Source organism: Botrytis cinerea, chromosome 1, assembly GCF_000143535.2.
Source record: "Botrytis cinerea B05.10 chromosome 1, complete sequence".
NCBI lineage: Eukaryota > Fungi > Ascomycota > Leotiomycetes > Helotiales > Sclerotiniaceae > Botrytis > Botrytis cinerea.
The window spans coordinates 544,653-564,320 of record NC_037310.1 but is presented as its reverse complement, the minus strand read 5'-3'; the positions used below and the strand labels follow the sequence as shown (position 1 = coordinate 564,320).

The 19,668-nt window shown below is 42.6% G+C and overlaps 7 protein-coding genes across 9 annotated transcripts; 3 read left to right on the top strand and 4 right to left on the bottom strand.

Moving 5' to 3' along the window:
- Window positions 1-867: 867 nt before the first annotated feature.
- Window positions 868-2,646, bottom strand: BCIN_01g01440 (hypothetical protein). Its single transcript, XM_001555555.2, has 4 exons — window positions 1,943-2,646; window positions 1,617-1,851; window positions 1,223-1,540; window positions 868-1,134 (listed from the first exon to the last, which is right to left on the bottom strand). Exons 1-4 carry the CDS (start codon window positions 2,362-2,364, stop codon window positions 1,018-1,020), a joined length of 1,092 nt encoding a protein of 363 aa, XP_001555605.1. The 5' UTR covers window positions 2,365-2,646; the 3' UTR covers window positions 868-1,017.
- A 3,524-nt stretch (window positions 2,647-6,170) lies between these two features.
- On the top strand, window positions 6,171-8,742 carry BCIN_01g01430 (hypothetical protein). 2 transcript variants are annotated; one of them, XM_024690235.1, is made up of 5 exons: window positions 6,171-6,738; window positions 6,821-6,973; window positions 7,037-7,190; window positions 7,247-7,382; window positions 7,439-8,742. In XM_024690235.1, exons 1-5 carry the CDS (start codon window positions 6,236-6,238, stop codon window positions 8,197-8,199), a joined length of 1,707 nt encoding a protein of 568 aa, XP_024546004.1. In that variant the 5' UTR covers window positions 6,171-6,235; the 3' UTR covers window positions 8,200-8,742. The 2 variants fall into 2 exon arrangements, with proteins under 2 accessions (XP_024546004.1, XP_024546003.1); XM_024690236.1 differs by having other exon boundaries at window positions 6,171-6,764.
- Window positions 8,743-8,749: 7 nt separating this feature from the next.
- BCIN_01g01420 (hypothetical protein) lies at window positions 8,750-10,302 on the bottom strand. Its single transcript, XM_001555551.2, has one exon. It carries the CDS (start codon window positions 10,182-10,184, stop codon window positions 8,811-8,813), a length of 1,374 nt encoding a protein of 457 aa, XP_001555601.1. The 5' UTR covers window positions 10,185-10,302; the 3' UTR covers window positions 8,750-8,810.
- A 536-nt stretch (window positions 10,303-10,838) lies between these two features.
- On the bottom strand, window positions 10,839-12,929 carry Bcaat2. Its single transcript, XM_024690234.1, has 5 exons — window positions 12,609-12,929; window positions 12,057-12,547; window positions 11,603-11,999; window positions 11,444-11,549; window positions 10,839-11,389 (listed from the first exon to the last, which is right to left on the bottom strand). Exons 1-5 carry the CDS (start codon window positions 12,765-12,767, stop codon window positions 11,328-11,330), a joined length of 1,215 nt encoding a protein of 404 aa, XP_024546002.1. The 5' UTR covers window positions 12,768-12,929; the 3' UTR covers window positions 10,839-11,327.
- Window positions 12,930-13,028: 99 nt separating this feature from the next.
- On the top strand, window positions 13,029-14,598 carry BCIN_01g01400 (hypothetical protein). Its single transcript, XM_001555549.2, has one exon. The coding sequence runs from the start codon at window positions 13,249-13,251 to the stop codon at window positions 14,083-14,085; it is 837 nt and encodes a 278-aa protein (XP_001555599.1). The 5' UTR covers window positions 13,029-13,248; the 3' UTR covers window positions 14,086-14,598.
- A 414-nt stretch (window positions 14,599-15,012) lies between these two features.
- On the bottom strand, window positions 15,013-17,605 carry BCIN_01g01390 (hypothetical protein). Of its 2 annotated transcripts, none has more exons than XM_024690232.1 (6): window positions 17,521-17,605; window positions 17,351-17,470; window positions 16,612-17,278; window positions 16,046-16,555; window positions 15,335-15,994; window positions 15,013-15,273 (listed from the first exon to the last, which is right to left on the bottom strand). In XM_024690232.1, exons 1-5 carry the CDS (start codon window positions 17,574-17,576, stop codon window positions 15,380-15,382), a joined length of 1,968 nt encoding a protein of 655 aa, XP_024546001.1. In that variant the 5' UTR covers window positions 17,577-17,605; the 3' UTR covers window positions 15,013-15,273; window positions 15,335-15,379. The 2 variants fall into 2 exon arrangements, with proteins under 2 accessions (XP_024546001.1, XP_024546000.1); XM_024690233.1 differs by having other exon boundaries at window positions 15,335-15,981; window positions 16,112-16,555.
- A 162-nt stretch (window positions 17,606-17,767) lies between these two features.
- BCIN_01g01380 (hypothetical protein) lies at window positions 17,768-19,204 on the top strand. Its single transcript, XM_024690231.1, has 2 exons — window positions 17,768-18,588; window positions 18,651-19,204. Exons 1-2 carry the CDS (start codon window positions 18,051-18,053, stop codon window positions 18,911-18,913), a joined length of 801 nt encoding a protein of 266 aa, XP_024545999.1. The 5' UTR covers window positions 17,768-18,050; the 3' UTR covers window positions 18,914-19,204.
- Window positions 19,205-19,668: the final 464 nt, after the last annotated feature.

The window sequence follows — 19,668 nt, the reverse complement described above, 5'->3', positions numbered from 1 at the left end:
GTTATATGAGTTAGGGTCAATTACTTTAGTAATAACCTATAAAAGTATAAAATATCTCAGATGATTCTAGAATATTAATTATATTATATATACTCTATTAAATAATCGCTCCTTAGTAAGTAATATATATTTCCCTATCTTGTAATTATAAAATAGAGATAAACAATTATAAGATATTGACGGGAAAGGGATCATGTGACCGTGCTAGCGCTTGCGCTAGCGCCTTTCGGCACTACAGCAATATGTTTCGTAGTCCCAGCTTTTAGAACCCTAAGTAATATCACAATAGTGTGAACCATAGTACTATATTGACTTCATCATCTCCATGATGATATCAACAGATATAGAATGAATTAAACTACTCGGAGTCTAATAAATATTATATTAATACATTATCTTAATAGATATACGTATTATAATTAAATTACTTCTCTTTATTTAATTTCAATTCTAACTTTATCTTTAACTCTTTTTCAACTTCTTCTCAATTATTCTTCTAATTGTTTTTTTAGTTTCCTCTATTACATTTTCATATTTAACTCTTCAAATTTCTTTCAATTCTAACTTTAATTCCATTTTTTTTTTTTTCATTCTAAGCTCTATCTCTTCTTCTTTTCCAACTCTTCTCTTTTTTCAGCTTCAATCTATATAAATACTATACTTATATATACACACATATATGTATACATATGCATATATATAGCGATTATAGATAATCTTGTGAATATGATAAACATTATTGGATTATTTAGTAATATATAATGATAATAATAAATATAATGAGATGATTTAAGATCGATAATCCTAAACCATTGCTGACAATTCACCATACACATCTAAGATACTTTCCTCAAATAAAATTCATTATGTAAATTCTCAAAGAGTGTAATATTTAACTGACTAGAACTCATGTATATAAAGAAAAGTACAGCCACATCTTGATGTGTTTCATAACTCCATCCTTCGTATAAATCACTTCTATAGCTCACGGACTTCTATGACACCCGATAACTGCAATCAGTTCAGTCCTAGGGCATATCTTCGTCCCGAGGACCGTGGATCGAGGTAAGGCTTCTCGCCACACCCACAGATACGATTTCCCACCCGCTTAGCCGTGTAGTCAAAAGTAGCGCACTATTATCAACATTATTCTGTTAGTCCATTTCCCAGCAATAAATCAGGCAGGAAAGAGAGAAGACACTAGAGAAGAGGAAGATCATACATGGTATACCGCCCGGTTATCCCAGATGACAAGGTCATCAGCCTCCCACTTCACACGAAGTTGCAGCTGGTGGTTATCGACGAGCAAGCGCTCCAGTAGCTCCAAAACCATGCGGTTCTCAAGATCACCCAGACCTTCAATAGCCTCGAGATGGTGACCCATCGCATAAAGACTCTTCCATCCTGTCACGGGATTCGTGCGTACGGCGGGGTGGGTTGCTCGCAGTTCAGGACCAACGTTCTCGGGGGCACCTCGTGGCCCTTTCCACATGCGATCGACGATGTTTTCGGGACGATGGCCGGGTGGCATGAAAGTTGCCTGTTGAGGGTGTGAGTATATTTTCTTCATTAAATACACTTAGGAACACCAATGGATCATGGACAATAAGTCATACCTGGCATCTTTCTAGCATCTTCGCCATGGAAGGCGAGAGCAGATCGTAGGCTTCGTATGCAGAGGCGAAAAGGGTGTCGCCTCCTGACGCAGGAGTTACTTTCATGTGTAGCATAGTGTAGTCAGCGGGTATGTTCTCGTAGCTACAGTCCGTGTGCCATCCATCTGAGTGGGATTGCTTCTTCTCCTTCTTGCCGAAGCCAGCTTGTTGAACGAGCTTCTTCTTGGGGTCGCGTCTATTTGCAGTAATTTAGTTCTTTTTTGTTCTTACGCTTGCGATTCTGATTGAGCCAGGAGCTTTAGGAAAGGGAAGGAGCAAACACTCACGCCAATGTCGTCAACTCGGCATCAATCGTTCCATCTGGTAGTTCCGTCTGGTTCAATGGGTGAATGTTCAAACCTGAAGTGTATGGACGAGTCGTCAATTGGCCGAGTCGATGGCAGAGCAATTTCTGATCGGCAACTGTCAAGTTCTTCTGTCCAGGGAAGACACATACGCCACGTTGTGAGATAGTGATGGCCAAGTCGCGGATTATAGCGTCAGATTCCTGCCCCCCTGATTGCAGAATCTTGGCAAGGTCGAGGTCGTCGAAGGCTGTGCCTACTAAGGGAGTAAGCTCCCTCTGCTGGTAGCGTGATAGGCTCCCACTTAGCTGGAGTGGGTAGAGGTGCTTTTGAAATACCAGAGGCCTATAATTGGTTACTGCAGGTGAAGTGATGGTTTGGGTCAATGTAGTTGAGACTGCCATTGTGGAGGTGTGGAAAGAAGCTTTGGAATAAGTCTTCACAAGAACGAGCTGATAAGATACTGGTGAGTTGGCTGGATAGGAGGCGAAATTTGTTCTGGCGAAGGTTGGACGTATCTAAGCCTATGAATCTTGAGGGGAAGTCAAGGCAGGATGTCAACTTTGAGCTTTAACTGTCAGAACTTATCTCGTATGTGTCTGTGAAATGTAAAGAAACTGGATTGAATTATTCCTGACTAGAAGTGGGCTTCAAGAGCCATTTAAATAGTCGTGTACAAGACTGTCAAACAAGCCATTATCCGGAGCTTTACGGATCACACAATAAGACATGGTATCATATGATCTTGAGAAAGAAATGAGGTTATTCAGAACATGTGACAGGACATTCAATGCTTCACAGCATCTAAAATTGGAGATCAAAACAACCTACTCCGTACCTGCCCAAAAGATCGTGAAAAGTATGTTAATGCATGCTGCCTGAAAGTTCTCCCAAATTACCCTGCTCTACTACGCCCTTTCGGCCAATGAGAATGCTATGATCTGGAATGATATGCAAGTGAGCATAACCATACTTTCTCACGATCTTTCGGGTATGTACGAGGTACAGGAGGTATGATAGTACATCTTGTGTATCGTGCATCATGCATGGTACTGAATGTAACGGTCAATTCGGACCGAGAAAGCAGCTGTAAGCACATTGTTTATCTTGCATTATGGGTCATACTGTATATGCCACCAGAAATCTATCGTGAAGAAATCTTAGCTATCATATGACAACTACCATCTAAATACAGATGAATTGCTAAGCAAGGCTCTAATTAGATCAATAAGATAAATCACTTCGATTATCTTTCATTTGATATCAAGGATTCTGTCCACAAAGAGAAGGTACGGCTACGTGGCAGAGATCAGCGAAATCACTACAGTTTTTTACCTGCAGTTCATATGCTTACAACTTTTCAATAATGAGAGATGAGAGTATAACATCGACTTCGCTTCTTAATGAACCGAAAACTAATTAATCACGGCACGCGATGTACGGAAAAGACGGTATAGAAAAAGTCCGATTCTATATACTTTTAACTTAATAATCTTATTAAATTTAATCAAATAATGAATTTGATTAAATTTTTTTCCCAAGCATTTGAGAGTTTAATGAATAATATGATGGTAATATAAGAGTCTCAGATTATGATTATATTCTCTAGAAATCTATTATTCGAGCTTTAATATAATAAGAATATTAAAAGCTTTCTTGAAAACAAGTCTCTAAACTGACATATTTAAAGAATTTGATATAATATATTGAAAAGAATATAAAAATTGAGCTTATATTTTTATCTCTATAAGTCGAATATCTTATAATAATGATTAATAATAAAAACTTTCTTAGCTTTTAGTTATATATTTTAGACTCTTATTATATATTACTATATATACAGAAAGTAAAGATTTTCTTTAAGTTAGATCTTTATTATTAATTAACTTAATATAGAATAATAAGTAAGACCTAGTAGTGAAATACTGTAATGAAAAATTATACATAAATATAATGAGAAATAAGATTATATTAAGGAGTAAAATTATTGCTTTTTTTTTTAACTTGACGTTTTTTCTACAGACTACGTACGCGGATTCTGAAAGGATACTTTTCACCCCGGATACGAGGTTAGTCGCTCGAGGGAACCCTGAGTAGGCTGGGGTAAGGGCAACTGAAAGCTGAGGGATTTTCTTAGTCGCAAACCTTAAATACAATGATCTACAAGCTTGAATCTACAACAAGACCATAATCTATAATGCTACAAAAGTATAGATAAGAATAGGAATCAAGGATAGGATATAAGATCATTGGAGTATTCAGGGATTATACAAGGATCGACATATATTCAGGGTTAATAAAGTACATCATTTGTTTTGATTTGATCGAAATTTGTTATTGTATGGTCTCTTACTTATCATTTCAATATTCATTCGACATATTCACTAATATAGTACCCTGACAATACTAAGTCTAACGCGAGGCTGAAGATCTACATGTACCGGCCCCTCAACCTTGCTCCCCGTTGAGTGTAAGCGTTATAATAACCTTAAATGTGAAAGTTGCTTTTAATCTAGGCCTCTAAATGTACGATCTAGAGCTTTTTTAGTTATTTTGTCCCCTTAGACTTTCGGAAGATGCAAGTTCCTACAACAATACTAACGAATGATCAGTAGAAAATTCATTGTGGAGTAGGTATTTGAAAATTTAAAGCGGGTAATCGGTGAAGTATCTATAGATTATCTATGGATATTCATTCATTCGCGGATCATAAAACTACTTGTACATAATCTACGCTCGGATCACTTTTAGGTCATAAAAAGATTTAACAATAGCTTCAATTTGGTCGAAAGTAGGGATTATAAATAATCCATACATAATCCACAGATAACTCGCGGAGTGGGAGGATCTCTAGCGGATAGTCTATAGGGTAGATAGAACCCCTCATATTAGTCGGCTCTCCATAAATCAGCTGCCTCGTCGTTTCGAATCGGGGAAAGTAAGTGTCCCCGGAAAAGAAGTATTCCCTCAAGTTTTTTTAGTAAGAATAAATCAAATTCTAATGCAATTTCCTCAGAGGGACACTTGCTTTCCATGGACATTGACTTTCCAGGGAGATTTGCCTTCCGGGGAGACTTACTTTCCCCGACTCGGAAAGAGATAGCTGATTCATAGAGAGCCGGCTATTAGCGAGTAATCCACAAGACAGATTACCTACAGTTCACTCACGGATATGGATAATTTTTGCGTAGTCTAAAATTTAGTTTATTATTACAACGTGACATTAATCCTAACCTGTTCTTGTTCTACCCCGCTATATATATGAGAGTAAGGTAGACATTCTAGATTGGCCTTTTAATATGTTAGGTTTTCGTCTAGTCTTTTAAGTTTTTGTAGCCCGGCGGTAAAGCTTCTGAATACTCCCGGAAGTCGTTGACATTACTAAAGTAGAAAAAAACCCGAGCCACTTGATAAGTGGGGCTGGGCGGATTCTCACTTTATAACTCACAAGCCTTCTAGGTTTGAGAAACAGTATGTGCAAATCCTGTCTATCTACCTTTTTGTAAGATATAAATACAGAAACTACAGAAACTACAGATTAAAAGGGTAAGTCTTATCTGTAAGATCCACATTTACTAAAAACTTGATTAAAAAGCACGCAAAGGACATTACGCGTATTAGGCAATCAAAACGACTGGTATAGTCAACTCCATTGTGTATATCTTTTAATAGAATACGTACTATACTTAAATTAAAATGATAGTCCTTTCTTCACGTCTTCTCTCCCTCATAAAATTTTCAAGACTTTTGATAGGCTTTCTAGGAAGGTCAAATTGAGATTCTCAAGAAATTAATTCATTTTGACAGATTATTGTACTGAGATATACATTTTACAATACTTCGGCCTGTTGAAGTTCAAAGTACAAATTTTCAAAGAGTGTAACATTTTAATTGGCTTTAAGCCACTATATATAGGGTTAAGCACGGTCACAATAAGACGCAATTACGCCTCGGCACTTCGAAAGACGCTGAACCACTAAAGTGGCCTCCATCACAAATTTTCCCCGGGGGGGTGGGGGGTACGGGTAGCCCGGCGCCCTATAATTCCTGCATCCAGAAATGCAAGTAAGTGAAATTATGGTCCCCGGTTTAGGCGGGCATGGACCCGCAGTCTGACGTGTCCACCAACCTATCAGGGGTAGGTGAACCGATGTTTACCCAAGCGATTAAAAGTTAGGAAGCACGGTTCCCTCTCCTCCTACAGATTGTAGGGTATACATATCATCAAATTTTCCAAGTAGTAAGGCAACAAAGAGATTGTCCACACCACACACCATGAGCGCAACATCTCAGCAACAGCTCCCGCTGGAAATTTACACTAACGAAAACACCACTACTGCTAACTCGACTAACGACCATAGCAAACCATTATCGAAATCAAATGATAGCGATTCAGCAGCTACTGTTCAATTGAACACTTTCAAAGACCAGCAGTCTAACCATCTCCCGCACAAGAAGCTCATGCAAGTATTCCCACTCTTGGCTCTTGCACAATTTACGGCATACCTAGATCAGACGTCTATCTCAGCAGCTGTACCCACCATCGGGGAAGCGCTACACCTCGGCCCTCAACTATCGTGGGTAGCGACGTCCTACCTCATGGCGACGACCGCCGTGCAACTACTCAATGGACGACTTAGCGACATATTTGGCCGCAAGCAGTTGTTGTTAATGTCACTTGGCATCCTTGCAACGGGTAACTTGGTATGCGGTTTTTCAAACACTCCGGCTATGTTGTTTACTTTCCGTGTTGTAGCCGGGCTAGGAGGTGGTGCCATGTAAGCTTGTCCATCTTTTCACTCAAGTAGTAGCCCTCTTCCTTTCTTCCTTTTCAGCTGACTAATTATCTTAATAAAAAAGAACGGCTCTAGTCCAAATCATTGCCAGCGATGTCACAACGCTACAACAGCGAGGCAAGTACAATGGCTTCATCGGTCTAGCCGTCGCTTTTGGAAGTGGATTGGGGCCTTTACTTGGTGGTACCATGGCGACTAAGGTTTCTTGGAGATGGACGTTAGTGCTCCCACCTATTGTGACCACGTCTTAAGTGATACAGACTGCTAATGACAGTTGAAGCCTCTGGTATGATGTGCCATGGCTAGTTGTCTTGTCTATCATGCTCTTCATAGTGCTTCCAAGCAGTAAAATGGCCGCTGGTACCAGGGCAAGACTCGGTATGATTGACTGGATCGGTGTTGCTATGAGCGTTGCTGCTACTGTTCTATTGTTGGTAGGTCCTCCCATTTTCTAATTTTCAATTTTCTTTAGCTGATCTAAATCAATCAGGTACCTTTGTCCCAAGGTGGCTCGGCCTTTGCGTGGAATAGCTCCCTTGTCATCTCTATGCTCGTGATTGGAGTCATCACTTTTACTGTTTTTCTGGCTGTGGAGTGGAAGGTGGCTAAATTGCCCATCATGCCTCGTGAGTGCCTGATATCTCGGCTATTTTATTCCTTGGCGTCTACTAACATTGTAAAGTACATCTGTTCCAGAATGGTCTATCCTGCAACATCCTACTCGTTCAAAATGTCCTTTTCGGCATCGTCTTCTGGGGCAACCTTTATTACATGCCCATCTACCTAGTCAATGTCCGTGGCTATACAGCTATCATGTCGGGTGCTATCATCATGCCTATGGCAGGATCTCAAGGGCTGGGCTCCATTTTATCAGGCCTTATAATTTCACACACGAAGCGCTATAATCCCGTGATGGTCGCGGGCCAATGGGTATGGGCTTTACTCCTCATCCCGCAGGCCTTCTACTCGCGCACCACGCCTATCTGGGCAATCTGCATTGTAGGCTTCTTCCAAGGCCTAGGCACAGGCTGCTGCTTCCAGCCAAGTCTCGTAGCCCTTCTAGCACACTCACGACGCGCTGACCGCGCCGTGCTCAACTCGTTGCGCAACTTCCTTCGCAGTATCGGAGGTACGCTAGGACTGACGCTCGCAAGTCTCATCTTAAACAACGTACTCAAGGCGCGCCTGAAAGGCGTGGTAAGTCCATCCCTCGCCGACACAATAACAACTTCTATCAATCAGCTTGACTCGCTGGGGCTGTCGGCTGCACAGCGTAGCGCAGTCCTGGACGCTTATATGGCTAGCGTACGAACCGTCTTCATAGTGTACGCGCCGCTGATCGGAGCTTGTGCTTTGGCTGCGTTGTTTGTTAAAGACAATGGACTCGAGGAGAAGGATACGAGTGTGACCCTGTCTCCTAACACCCCAGCGCCCCGAAGATAAATCTTAAATCAACCTATATATATTACCTGCTCAATTATGCACTACAGGATGACGATTTCAGCGGCGAAGAAAATAGAAATTTGCTGCCTGGTTGTCGGCAAATCATCAGTGGGGTTCTTGGTCGCCTTGAAACTTAATTTCGATCGTATTTTAGGACAATTCTGGAACCTCCTAATGGCCTACATTTACGATAGGTCTACCAGAGGTCTATATTCGTATTGGATGTTATATAGACGTATCGGAAAACATTTTGATTTCGTGTTCGCGATATTTCCATCGGAGGGGTTCAAATAAGCTACGCTGCTGCCACTCAACTTCCCCGATGGTATCTCTTCGGCACTACCGATTATCTGTTGCTTTGTAGATTATAATGACAGTTTTTTACTATAAATATAGGGCTTTGATCTCCGTCCGACGCTTTTACTATCCATCCGACGACCCACATTTTTCCATCGTATATCGGAAGTATGTAACTTTACTATGTGACAATCATACAATTTTGATGCACAATTATGTTATGTTCAATAATTATTCAAAAAAGCAAGACCAATAAAGATAGTTGAATTCAAAATTGCTCAATTGTCACTCTAATAATCTCATAGTTTTTGCACTCATAATTTACGTTGCAGTGTGTGATAGCCCAGCGTCTGTCTAGCTTCAGCAATGGTAGAACCTTCACTTATCATGTCCCTAATTCTATCCTCGCTCTTCTCAATGGTTTTTGCAAGCGCAGCAACCTCGTATGCTCGGTCTCGCGGCACTACAACAATACCGTTCGCATCGGCTACCACAATATCGCGGGGATTCACTCGAATATTGCCAACACCAATCGATTCGTTCACACCTCCCACTTGGACCCGATCTTTTCCTGTTCTCATCCAACGTCCGGTAGTAAATAGCGGGTAGTTGTCGTTGATGGCACGATCAACGTCACGGCACACTCCATCAATCACAGTGCCTGCAATGCTCCGCAGGCCTGCATATTGTGTCATGATATCTCCCCAGACAGTACAATCCGTTCGACCACCGTTGTCAATGACCACGAAGTCACCGACAGCCACATCATCTATAAAGTCGCCCACGCTTCCGGGTGGGTCACTAGCGGGCACATAACGCACCGTGAAAGCCGGCCCAACGGTGGTTTTCTTATAATTAGCCAGTGGCATGATATTAAATGCCTGTCCTGAGATACCGAGCCTGTCAAGAGCATCTGAGACACCGGGAGTGTCAGAATCAGCAAACAACGCGACTAGCCTCTGATCCTCAGCGCTAGCTTTTTTAGGGTTTCTTTTGAAATTTCCAGGCTCCCCTAAGCTAATTCCAGTAGGCGAGGCTGCGATAGATTCAAATTGCTTGTCATGCATGACCTCTGTGACTGAACGACCGGCACGAACTTCTTTAACCATTACATGCTGACGACGGTCGATGCGCTCGCCGAGCTCCAGTACCTCGTCGATACGACGAGCAGGTACAAAAACTGTCCCACAATCATCTGCAATTACGAAATCGTCTTGGTCCACCATGACACCTCTCATCTCTACGGGCCCGCCAGAGTCGACTTGAATCAACCGATTGCGCGCGCTAATCATTGTCACGCCACGGCCAAATACTGGATAGCCAATATCGCGACTTCCATTGATATCTCGACTATTGCCGTCAATAATGGATCCACGAATATTCTTCATCTTGGCGGCATTGGCGATGATATCGCCCCAGGATGAAACACCTTCCACGCCGCCAGCAATAACGAGGATACGATCATCCGTTGTGACAGCGTCTATTACTGGTGTGATAAGATGGACAGTTGCTGGAGAGCCCTCGACTTTAGGGCCAAGTTGAATGGTGCTAGCACGGCCGACAATCTTTGGACAATTCCAGAGAGGCCGGAGTCCGTGAGTAGCTCCTCGCAAGCCAAGAAAATCCAAGGCATCAGACACTGTATTGGTGTCCAGTGCTGAAAGACGATCGAGTAGATTATTGTCCATCGTAGCTGTATGTGTAAGCCTTAGAAGAATAGATGAGATGTTTCTAAGAAAATTGAGCGGACACAGATGAGCTCAACTATCTATATGGGGAATTTACAAAAAAGTCACCAGATCGGCCATGAAATCCGCGCCGCTAGCGGTGTCGCCATGTCGTAAACCGAATTCGCGCCCCACATTGCGCTCGGCCTAGATGCTAGCTGCCGGTCAAACCTTTAGTACACAAAAGCTTTTTTTGCGGTATGCACCGATCTGTTACGGTGCCGGTTTCCAGGTTAGTAATACCATAGGTAATGTTTTTCTGGATTCCAATAGTAGGGTTAGTGCAGAGAAACACTTGCCAATAGGTGATAGAATGCAAAGTCACGTGTCAAGATATTCTAGAGCTTAATTCTAACTGGAGCTGAGCTTTCCACTTCCTTGTGGCTCAGAACGTTACAAATTACCGGTATGATGGTAAAAGCTAAGTGGGTGATGGTTGAATCGAACCGAAATCTGTGGTGTTCACATAGTGTTCCCCGTTGCCTCAGGAATCACATATCCGCTTTGAGGCTAAAGTCCTGCTGACTGTCATGTGACTGTCCGTGGTCGTAACACTAACTTTATTGTTCTTATCTCAAGAATTATCTTGTGGCATTGAGCCAAGATTCGGCAATGTGTTATGGAAGGTCATACAACGGCTGGAGGACCATAGGTTCAAGAGGTTGACGAGCAAATCATCGACGGGTACTGATGTGAATTTTAGACTGGAGGGTAGAAGGGTTAACGTTACGGTGGCACCTCTGGTAAAACCTCAGAATACAGAGTTGGGATGAATAGTATTAGATGGAAAACCATCCAATGCTAATAAACAATGCTTAGAAAAACTATACATGAGAGCGAAGGTCTATACAAGCAAGATATAGTTTCATTGGTTATCAATCTACTCTTTCGAATATCTCGAGTCTCTGGTCTCATCCAAGTATTTGATTGCTTATTATTGAAGTCAATTAGTACGAACAACGTGACCTTTCGTAGAAACCTCTTGAAACATAAAAAGATACGTGCTCCAACATGTCTCAGCGTCTTATTTCAGTGGTAGATTTGACTCGTCATAGCTGGGGGCCTCGCCTGTCCGAAATCAACCTTCAACCAGGGCTTTGGGAACTATTCCGATCCTAAAACAGCCTGAAATGCCTCGGCAACTGTTTCCACATTATTTTCCGTTACTTCAATGTTACAAATTAGTAATTGTAAAGAAATGAGACCAGGCTATAGCTTACATCCGGTTACAGAAATTCTTCCCGAAGGCAGGAGATAGATGTGGTGCTTCTCTCTTAAGATCGACACTTCCGTATGTGATAGCCCCGTCATCGAAAACATGCCTATCTGTGAATCTTGTTAAAATTATATTTCCATTTGTCTGCAAAAATATAGCTTACATCCGTGAGTAGATATTGCCAAGAGCCTTTCACGTTTTTGCGTTGAAGTGCTTCGTATAAACTTCGGCGCATGCGCTTCATGCGATCGCTCATTGTTCTCAGGTCTTGAAGCCATTGGCTATACAAATCCGGGTTTTCAAGAATCTCGGCAACAATTCTTGCCCCGTATGACGGACAAGAAGTAATTTCAGCCCTCGTCAGTTGAGTGAGTGACGGCGTGACTTTGATGGCGGTCTCGGCGCTTGTGGCAACAACGTGAAGGACTCCGACACGCTCCCCATATAGACCAAAGTTTTTCGAAAAAGACTGTGCGACTGCAAACTCCAAGTTCGAGTTATCATAGAAGTGATTGATCACCCATGAATCCTGATACACATCTCCCGTTGCGAAGCCCTGGCTGTGAAAGAAAACGTTAGATCCGTGATATATTGTTCTGGGATAAATGGTAATTTACTAAGCTAGATCGAAGACGGCAAACAATCCAAGCTCTTGGCAAACATCTGCGACTACCTTCCACTGCTGTTTGTCTAAATCCATTCCTGTAGGATTGTGTGCGCACGCATGAAGTATTATGACATCTCCAGCAATCGCTTCTTTACGAAGATTTGTTATCATATTCTCAAAGTCAATCGTGTGGCTCTCCTTGTTGTAATATGGATAGCTCCTTTGTTCGATCTCCGGATTTACAAGTTCCCATATCTTTGTGTGATTAATCCAGCTAGGGTCAGAAATCCAGACCGTCCGAGGTTTTAGTCTAGTCGAAAGAAATAGAGCCGCAATGTGATTAGCTCCTGTGCCTGATACTGTCTGTATAGAAGCGATACGCTCCAAATCTCGAGTCGTGCCAAATACTAATTTTTGAGAACCACGAAGAAGTCCGGCATGACCTACGAGAGGAAGATGTTCGTGCAATATACCGTGGTCTGCATGTAGTTTAGCTTTAGCCTAGGAGCTAGAAGTCAGCAGAGCACACGAATGGATCGTTTACGATTAGATCTTATGGTACCTGCGTAACCGAAGGCAGAACCCATGGTTTTGAATTTTGATCGCGATAAAATCCAGGGCAAAGGTCAACCTTTTTCTCGTTCGTATCGAGGGCGAATTTAGCCACAAGTGAGAATGCTGCGTCAGGCTGAGCAGGAGGTACATTAGCAAGGTGCGGCATATTGCTTTATGTGTCTATTCGATTGAATGACAGCGGTGTAATGAATGAAATAGACGTAAATGGTTGAATGAAGCGAAGAGAGAGAGTGACTTTGATATTTTGATCATGCACAATTTAATCATGGTTTTTGAAAAGTCGGAGGGACTAAACTAACGGCAAAACGCTGTGATTAAACCGAAAAAGAGCTCGGCATTTTGTAAACCTGCCTAGCGCAGACACCTCCAGTTTCCGCGGCACCTAAAATATCCGACTTAAAAATTCGGACAGTCAAAATTATAATTCTATTCTATCTAGGAATAATCTCGCGATTTACCTTTAACTTCTATCTCTTCTCACATTCTTTATTACGAGATCGACACGCGATTTCTTGCTGCGTCGATTTGAACCGGCCAAGTTGTAAAAATTCCATCTTTACACTACAACCACCGAGAGAGCAAGTTTGCAGCGAGGCTAGTCCTAACTACGTATATTTGCAAGCAATATGGCAGCTACTCAAGCCCAGAGCGACTGGGTCGGTAACGTTCTACATGAACGTAGACAAATCTCGGTCGAAGGAGTTGAAATCGATGTTGCCGTCACGCGTCGCAACGGAAGTGCGGCACCTATAATATTCCTACACGGATTCGGTGGCAGCAAGGAAGACTACTTGGATATCATTTTACATGAATCATTCAAAGATCGCGCGTTCCTCGCATTTGACGCTCCTGGTTGCGGCGCAACAACTATTGCGGACCTTTCAAGAGTGTCTATCTCTTTTCTCGTCAAAACTACACAAGCTATTCTTCAGCAGCTCAGCATCCAGCACTTTCATCTAGTAGGCCACTCTATGGGAGGTCTAACTGCATTAGAACTAGCGCTCTTACATCCTGAATCTGTCCTGAGTTTTGTCAACATCAAAGGCAATCTGAAGCCTGAAGACTGTTTCCTAAGCAGACAAATCTTTACTTCCGCCGACGAAGATCCGGAAAAGTTCTTAACGAACTTCATCGAACGAAATTACCACTCACCTCTCTTCTCTGCACCCTTGTATGCGTCGAGTGTTAGACATAAAGTGAGGCCTGAGGCAGTCAGAGGCATATTCGAATCTATGGTGAAACTTTCTGACAGCGGGACCTTGCTAGAGAAATTTTTAAAACTACCTTTCCCTCGCGTTTTCATGTACGGCACGCAGTACAACAGCCTCTCTTACTTGCCAGTACTAAAAGAGAGTAACGTACAGCTCGCTGAGATACCTTACTGCGGCCATTTTCCAATGTACTCAAATCCTGTCGCAATGTGGGAGTGCATCTCCCAATTCTTGACCCAGATCGGGAAATAAGAAGCACTAAGTATAACGTTTGATGCAAGTTCCAGACCTTGCTGAAGTTTGAGAAGATTATTGAACTGCCACATTCAGGATTGAACTATGTGGTGGCTACAGGACCATAGGCTTAGATGCCATCTAGTTGTACGGCCAACAGGAGAACTTAGGATAATGGGTTACACATTAGAACTTATTCATCTAGAAATATAAAGGGTTGGGGAGGGGGGTACGACGATTTGAGGAGGGCGAGAGCTCATATACGCACATTGAATTCCCTGTCATTAAAACTTTGTTCTCATCCTTACATATGTTTGGATATTTAGCCATTTAAATCATCCCACATACTACGAATGTATTTTCAAAATAACACTTCATATTTTATTACCAGTTGGTGAAAATCTTTCTGCTGTAGCACGTGACTCAGTCACGTGTTTCCCACACAGGTAAGTAGGATGGCAGCATCTATATAGAATAGCAGAACCCCTTCGTATGAAGGGGTAGACAGAATAATAGAACCCTTTTACCCCATACGCATTCTGTGTATACACCCCCTTACGAAGTCTGTCCAACACTTTCAGTACTAAATATGCTGTTAGAAGCGAGAGAAGTAATGAATGTTTGATCTTGATCAAGGGGCCACCAGCGTAATGGGTTGATTTGTAGGACTTCGGTACTGGTATTTCCCAATGCTCCCCTTATTGATGAAACCTATCGAAAATATATCTTCCATGGAGCATGATTATTACCACGGAAAGATAGACTATGATTATCAATCATGATTTGTCTTGCTTACATAAGGGTCATTACTCTATACTATTACTTGGAGCACTTTTCACCTGGTCTTAGTATGTCTTATTAGATAACGCCTATATTGCACAGTTGTAGCACATAAAGAGGCTGTTCTATATTGGTAGGTGGGAGAGTGATGTCCAGCAAGAGAACTGTGATTATATATCATGTGATAGTTACGGATACTCTATACTATCAATACTATCCAGGGAGAACAAAGGGTCACATAAGCAAATTATCTTTCCTTGATGTATGAAACCTCGTGCTCAATTCACGTTACTTGGAAAACTTAATATATTACAACTAAATTGGAAAGAGATTTGCTTGTTAATTTTATTATTTTTTGATAAGGTATCTTTCAGGATTGAATTTATTGTCGGAACACTAAGTATCACCAGATATTGACCCTAGGGACTATCGATGTAACAATATTATATCAGTAAACAATTAAATCATTATTGAAAACATAACATACAATCGCTTATTCAAAATACAATCTCTCGAAGCATTTTGCTTCCGCTTACAAGGTAACGGGAAATATTTGCTGCAACTCCTCTTGAGTCAAAAACGCGTCCAAGAATGATAGATTTAGAGCCGCCTGATCGCCACTTATATATTGTAGAGTTGCTTCAGGGCCTAGTTGATCGCCAAATGCCTGCGAATTTTCGTTGTCCGTTCTAGTCAAGTTTACCGACGCCTCGGGAATCGTCCGACTTGTCTCCGTTTCTCTCTGGTGAATTAGAGCTTGAAGAACGTATGTCGTACTTCGGATGTGACAGCAAAACTCTTTCGCCGCAAAATTACCGTTTTGGTCAAGCCGGTCAAGAAGGCTAGTAGCTAGTTGAAACCTTTCTAGATCACTCTGGGAATCATTTGACTTAATTGAACTTGATATCGCCAGAACGACAGCGGAAGAAAACAGGTATTGTGTGAAGGAGTAATTAAAGGTATCAAAGGTGCCATCACTCCAGCATTCTAATAACAAATCACACGACTCCCGAGCGTAGTGGACACAAGACTCGGCCAAAGTCTGCGCCAAATCAGGAACTCGCGTCTGGATGTTGAGATTTTTGTGTGTTGCAATGTGATGGCAGAAAATGTAAAGAAGAACAGGTCGGCTAGCTACAATACGTGACTACATGCTGTCAGTAACACAAACCGTAAAGATCGGCTCAAAACCACCAACCTGGTTAGTTGAGAGTTGTAAATTGACCCAACACTCGGTTTCAACGATTTTTTGGTCTGTACAAACCTGATTTTGGTGCGTTATGGTATTCGACAACTGCTGTAGCTCTTCATTGATGGTTTGCACCCTTTCAAAGAATGGCTCTTTGGGGGCTCTTCTGGTGTACACCAACTGGGTGATGCTCCCTGCTATCTTCGCTAAATTCACAGTTATGATGAGAAAATTGTGTTCCATAAAATCTTCGCGGTTTTCCTGGCATGCATCAGATGGCAGATCAACGTTTATATCCTGATCAGAAATTGAAAGTGGTAATCCGGTCTTGGAAGAAATCATTCGGTCTAGAACAAAAGTTGTCCACCAGAGCCGATTGCGATGCTCTCGAATTTCAACGTCTGATATATGGTTGCGATCAATGTTGAGGTGAAGACCCATGACATTCTGCAACCGCATGGCGGTACCAATCAATACATATGTTGAATGGCGACGGTTAACCTCAAGGGAGTATAGTGCCTATTGTACCATCGATTAGATCCTGACTGGCCATGAAAGAAACCACACGGACTAACAAGCAGTAATATGGTTTCGACAACGTCGAGATGTGGTCTTTCGCTAACAACACGAATAACTTGACTAGCATACACAAATGCAGATAACCCGGGAAATGTTTCTTCTGCACGGGTACATCTTGTGGTGTACAGTTCCCCAAGAGCGAACAGTGCCCATAACTTAGAAATGATGGCCAATGGAATCTGGCTGCGAGCGTTAGCGTCTGTACACTTTTCAAGCACAGCAAAAATTTCACTACGCCGGACAATATGGAAGCTCCGTCGAAGTGCTCGCAAGGCTGTCTTTACAAGGAATTGTGCTCGAATAGATGAAGGCCATATTGGAGGCGGCATTGGCGGAGATAATGACCAGAGAGTCTTGTCTGGAACAAAATGCGTGCGAGGAATGTGATTCGAGGGATCAGGTGCAGTAATAAGCTGACGGACTCGCGTAGCAAAGGCAGCGTCGGATATTTCGCCGATCCAGATAGGCGTCTCTGATGTCTCCATTCGTTCAAACCAGGGACTGTCTCGCAGAACTGGATTTATGGTGGTTTCTACAGTACCAGGTGCATCATCTTGCGATGGCTCTTGGGTCTCTGAATGTTCAGACAGTCCTGACACACCCCTGCCTGGCGATTGTAAGCGGCGAAGTTGTTCATTCTCTCGAATGAGGCGGTCTAAATAACTGGAATTTGTCAAGACTCCAAGTTTTCATATGATGATGATAAAGAGCCGCGACCAGTTGGCGGCGGCTTACCTTTGGTTGACTCTAACTTGATGGTCTCGCGTCGGGTAAACGCATTCTGACGCGTTGTGGCAATTTCCGCATGGCTGAGTGCCCGAGCAGCGAATTTTACGGGAGTGGCACCGTCGGCATCTATGGAAGTCAGCTTGAATCAGCAGTCCATCACCGAGTGAACATATTACGCAATAGATCTTGTCTTGGCCGGGCGCGGGGGTTGTTGAATAGTTGAGAATGGCATGATTATGGATTGGCCGCAAACGGGGAATCAGAACTTGGTGTGGGGAAACATAAACGGGCGGCGGTGTTCGGCTGATCGTCATGTGATGCCCTATGATCACATGACTCTAGGTAAGAAATGATCTAGCGCAAATCGGCGAAACATATCCTGGTAGTTTCACCATTCTACAAAAAAAGCGGGACATGTTGACTGGTAGGTGCTTTGCGTGCTTGTTATAGTTAATTCCCCGCCGGCGTTGAGGTTTATCGAACCGGCGAGCGAAACTTTCGCCGAATCCCACGGTGACGATGAGGATTCTGCCGGCACATAGACTTTGAAGCGTGTTATTGTTCGCTTTCAGTCATATCACAGCCCTTCCTACTTTTTCTTGTCCCTTCTACCACTTATGTTCAGATCCTACACCTAGAGCACTTTAAATGATCTGTATATCCAACTTTCGACGACCTCATTATTGACGTTTCTTTTCCTTTCGAAATGACATTTCCATCGCCCATCACGACGACCATTCAAAACCCGCGGTTACGCCTCCTCAACTGCCTTCGCGCTGGATCAAGACCGATCCTGACTTTTTTGGGCCTGCCGTCTATTCGTACGGCCCAAATATTGGCTTCAACAGGTCTCGACGGTATTATCATTGACTGTGAACATGGGTCTATCAGTGACGACTCCATGCATGAAGCCATTGTCGCTACCTCTTCTCAGGGTGTCTCTCCGCTTGTTCGTGTCAGAATGACTCACGCGGATTTAATCAAACGTGCTTTAGACGCTGGTGCCCATGGTATTATCGTGCCGATGGTTAACACTGCCGAAGAGGCCAGGGCAGTTGTTCAAAATGCTACTTTCCCTCCTCAAGGTTTGAGAGGGCAAGGCTCGGCGTTTCCGGGATTCGCGCTCGGTATAGATATTCCGACATATGTGAGAACCGCCAATGAGACTCTGATCACTTGTTTGCAAATCGAGTCCAAGACAGGTGTCGAGAATGTTGACGCTATTTGCGCAGTGCCTGGTGTCGGCAAGTGGCTCAATATTACCATTCTTCCCAATTCTCTTGTTATGTTTCTAACTATCTTCAAGATATGGTTTTCATAGGGCCAAATGACCTTGCCCTTTCTATCCTCGGCTATGTTCCTGCCAAAGGGGATGAGCCCGTGTTTGTTGACGCAATCAACAAGATCGTGGCTGCTGCTAGGAAGCATGGAAAATGGGTTGGCCGGCTGTCGAATGACGGGTCTTTAGCTAAAGAGCATCTCAATATTTTTGATGTAGTAGCTATGAGCTATGATGTCCGGGCGATGCAGAATTGGTATAAGAATGAATTGAGAACTGCACGTTCGTGACGGATAGGAAGGATAACATCCATGATAGACTAATTCATAAAGTGTGAATATCGCCAAGGTATTACGCCACCGGTTCCTAGATTAGTAACGCCATGGGTGATATTTCTCTTTGTTTCAATAACACGAAGAGTGAATATAGGATCACACCCGAGTTTTGAAGGAAAAGTTTCCTTTGGCATATGAGTATTTCTCGATCGATTTAGATAAAACATATTAAGCCAAGTTGATTTCAGCTATCCCAAGTGATTTTGATCAGTAATTCTGAACTCTTCCGGATCGTAATTGCTATGAGAGAAGCGGCAACTCTGAATTACCTGTGACATGAATGAGGAAATTGGTGTCATTTAATCCATGTCACTTAGGCAAGTATCAACGATTAGGCCAAGTGCGTAATATGAGGCTATAGGAAACTGTTGTATTGGGCTCTACTTGGAGTAAGTAACTTGACTGACACTCTCAACCAGAAGCCGATACTTTCAATTTGAGCATTGAAACGCACTTTAGCTCAGGCCTCAGCTTTTGTTGAATACGAAATTATTTTCTCGTTGCTTGATAGCAGTACTTCTTGATCTTTCCACTATACCTTGTCCCACCATATTTGGAGGAATATTTCTTTTGTATACATGGTTTACATGCACTTCATGAATTGTTATGAAACTGACTGTTGGGTTGTTCGAAGTCTTTTCTCTCAAATATCACACTGTAAACATCATCTTTTGCACTGTTTCTAAAAATTAATTCTATGCTTAATTCGC